At 40.7% G+C, this 3,563-nt stretch overlaps 1 protein-coding gene across 1 annotated transcript in view; it reads right to left on the bottom strand.

Moving 5' to 3' along the window:
* The window catches only part of LOC104514058 (mitochondrial import receptor subunit TOM70), a gene marked incomplete at both ends in the record, with an annotated part of 10,243 nt that extends 7,938 nt beyond the window's left edge, over positions 1-2,305 (bottom strand). Inside the window, 2 exons of the mRNA XM_010157601.1 lie at positions 774-900; positions 2,132-2,305. Of these exons, the coding sequence (XP_010155903.1) occupies positions 774-900; positions 2,132-2,305 (301 nt within the window). The remainder of the gene's footprint in view (positions 1-773; positions 901-2,131) is intronic.
* Between the last annotated feature and the right edge of the window lie 1,258 nt (positions 2,306-3,563).

Here is a 3,563-nt window from a genome sequence, read left to right as displayed (position 1 = left end):
AGCAGGAATAGATTCGCTCGATGAAGTTTAAATGGGTCCTTTCAAGCAGTGTCCCTTAGTTCAAAAGTGCCCTCAGACAACACACCTGACCAGTAATTCTCCTTAATTTTCATAGCTTCTCAGTCACATGTTCCTGACAGTTGAAAATGCATTCTGTTCGGAATAGCATTTGGAAGGATTTGACACAGCAGTTTCTGCCAAGTAGTGTTAACATTAAAAAAGAGAGGTTAAATCTGTTCCAATTTTCATAAGTTACACATCAGAAGGAAACGCTACTGAAGCTGTTTTCCCTTTAATACGTGCCAAATGCATTTAAATGACACTAAAACTCTTGTTTCTGACCATGTATCTCCACCTGCAAAACCACCCTGGTTTCTGTAGAAGTACCATTTCTCTACAACAAACAGGGAAGAAAGTGTCTTTACTGTATGGAACCAGGATGACTGTTGTCTGGGTTATCCACTCAGCATGTTAAATGAATTCTATTCTAGATTGTAGGGAGAGATTCCTGGAAAAGGAATACCGTGAGTGGCTACAGTAACATCAATTTCTCAGCAGCTATTTCAGATGTAAATGGATGACAGCTTGAAAAATGGAAAAAGATTTCTTCTTACAAGAGAAAACAAATGTATTTGCAGTAGCTACGAATCATGTTTAAAAAATAATTCTGCATTACTGTGGTTAGAGAAGTAAAACCTGAACAATCACAGAAGTTCTCTCCAAAGCGCCTGAGCTAATTCCACTTTTAAGTATACACATCAAGAGACACTCACCTTCTAAACATTCCTTCTTATTGTCTAGCTTCTCATGAGCCTTTGCGCGTCTGAAGAGAGCTTTTACGTATTTAGGATTAAGCTCAACAGCCTTTGTGCAGTCTTGTGCCACTTCTGTCCATTTTTGCTGCGGGCAGAAGAACAGCACAATGAGAGAGGCCCTGCTCAGCTGCACTATATCAGCCTTCCACGACCAACTCCAGGGTCATGCCCACCTAACAGTAGCTGCCGTCCCAGGGCCCTGGTTCTACCTGCTTGCTTCTATTTCTGCAAGTTTCTCAGTAAGAAACTGCCAGGCACCACTGGAAGCCACCTGCAGAAAAAGAATTCCTACAGAAAAATGAAACCAGACTGTGGGACAAAACGTGTGGGAGAAGGTAATGAGTCGATGCAAAGATGCTTGCAGGGCGTAACACCGGGACTGAAAGACTGGCACAAAACAAACAGAAGAAAAATGATGAAAAAAACGAAAACCAACAAACAAGTTTAAAAAAGTGCCAAAACAATTCATTAATTCGTTATTTTGATCTACTATGCTGTTACAAAGGGATGAGAAATGAGTAAGTAGAGGTAGAGCTGATCAAGGGTTTTAAGAACTAAAAATCCAGTTACATGCAAAACTGATGATCAAACCAGGCTTTTCCAGTAACTGGAAAAAAGTGACCACATACATTTTGGATTCATTATGGCATGAAAGTGTTATAAGTAGTATTTGATTACACAAGAACTGTCTTCTGTCTCCTCTAACTTTCCCGACTAGACTTCTCTGATCACAGTCTCTCACTTGACACTTCACACTGTACAAAGCCAGATTTTCCACTCCATTATGCAGCTCACCAACTTGACCTCATAAGCAAATCTACTGATACCATCACGAACAACACTAGTTGAGTCCTAAAACTAATACCGACTATACTCAGCTATCAAGTAAATGTTACTTCCATATGTGCAAATTTCAGGCTTTAGGAGGATTTCTGTGATCTTTTTTTGTTTAATTTTTGAAGTAGCATCCTTCCAAAATATTTGGCCCTTCACCTAACAGTTGAAGAAACTCTCTAGCAGAGAGAAGCCAAATCAACGTGTAGACAAGAAAATTGTTCCAGAGGACATGAAATTAAAACCTTGTCTTACAAGGGACACAAAAATTTCATAAGATAGACTGAGAATAGTTAACAAAAAGTGGTTTTGTTTCTATGTGGAAAAGTATGACAAGCTAGTGAGAAATAGCTGCAAGCAATGGCATCTTGTGAAGGCAGCAGATATCACCACCTGGGATCTTTCAGTGGACAAACTGACAAAATACACAATTTATAACTCACCTTTTTAGAAACAAACCATAATTATCTTTAATTTCTTACCAGTTGTTCATAGGCAGCAGCTCTATTTTGATAGAAAGTAGAAAGATCAAGGTTTTTCTCAGGCGGGCAGAGACTGATTGCTTCAGTATAACACTGAATAGCTTGCTCATATTTTCCTGCTTTAAAGTATTTGTTTCCTTTGTTCTTGGCTGCTTGGGCTCTATCCAGAGGGCTCTGAAAAAGAAAATGATAGGTCAGTTCAAATAAGAAATGCATCACCACACACAAACTATGCGCTTAAGGGCTGATCTGTCAAGATATAAAAAGGATCCGAGTGGTACTAGACTTCTGAAAATCTCACGCCTTCTTTTTCCTGGAAAAACACAACAGATTTTCTTTGCCAAGTATACCGGGTAGGAGACAAGCTTTTCAAAAGATTTGCTACAATGGTATTAAACCACGCAGTGATTTCCCCTTAGAGAGCTATACAGGTTTTAATCCTACATGACTGGTGATCAGAAGAACCAAGGAAAGATTTTTCCAAAGACTAAATATGGGAAGACAACAAAGCCCTCAAAGCAATCCCAACAGGAAAAGTTTCCTACTGAAATAAATATAGCCTATAAGAGCAGCCCCACACAGCCTGCTTCCACCAGCTGCTCATACAAAGTGCTGGACTATCACGGTCTGTCATTCTGAGCAGAGGATGGAAAACTTTGCTAACTGGCCTGTGACCCCGCTAAATGAATCTTCACATTCTGCACCTCCTGTTGGTCACCTGCATTTGCCACCTGTAACCCCCAGATCTACAGATCAGCTACCAAATCTTGTGGTTTGTAAGATATCAGATGTAAAAATCCTCTCTTTATCAAAGGCGTATGACCCACATTGAAAAAACACATTGCTCAAAGAAAGCCTAACATTCTCCTTCTGGATTTCTGCTCCTCTTTCACAGCCCAGCTTCAAGGATCAACATTTTGGGGCAGTTCAGGCTCACCTGCCCGACCAAAATGAACAGAGGTATGAGCACATATGCCATCCTACCAACCTCTCTGAGGAGGACAGGAGTACAAAGTGGGGGCAGTAATACAATAAAGAATAGCTGCAGGGTTCACTACATCTCACCTGTTGAATCACAGGCATGGGAAAGATCATCTAGGATTTCCTGGCAATTCTCAGTGCTGCTCTTTGGCCATACTTCTGCCTCCTCTCCCCCCTCACCACTGCCAGCATCAAACGACACCCAGATTGCTACAAGATAAACTTGAAAACATCTCTGCATTTTGTCAGCCTGTTTCACTTAATGTCTCCTCATTTCATCAGAGTCTGAGCATTTTTAACATCTAAATGCTATTAAAACTGAACACCTGAAAGGAACCCATGAGTTGCTTTACAACCCCTCTTTTAAGGTCTGGTTTCCAGTCACAGCATGAGAGAATCACAGAACGGTTTGTGTTGGAAGGGACCTTAAAGACCATCCAGTTCCAACCCC

This window comes from Eurypyga helias, unplaced genomic scaffold (assembly GCF_000690775.1).
Source record: "Eurypyga helias isolate BGI_N326 unplaced genomic scaffold, ASM69077v1 scaffold26498, whole genome shotgun sequence".
Lineage (NCBI taxonomy): Eukaryota > Metazoa > Chordata > Aves > Eurypygiformes > Eurypygidae > Eurypyga > Eurypyga helias.
The sequence above is the reverse complement of the archived record's forward strand: the minus strand, read 5'-3'. Positions and strand labels throughout refer to the sequence as shown.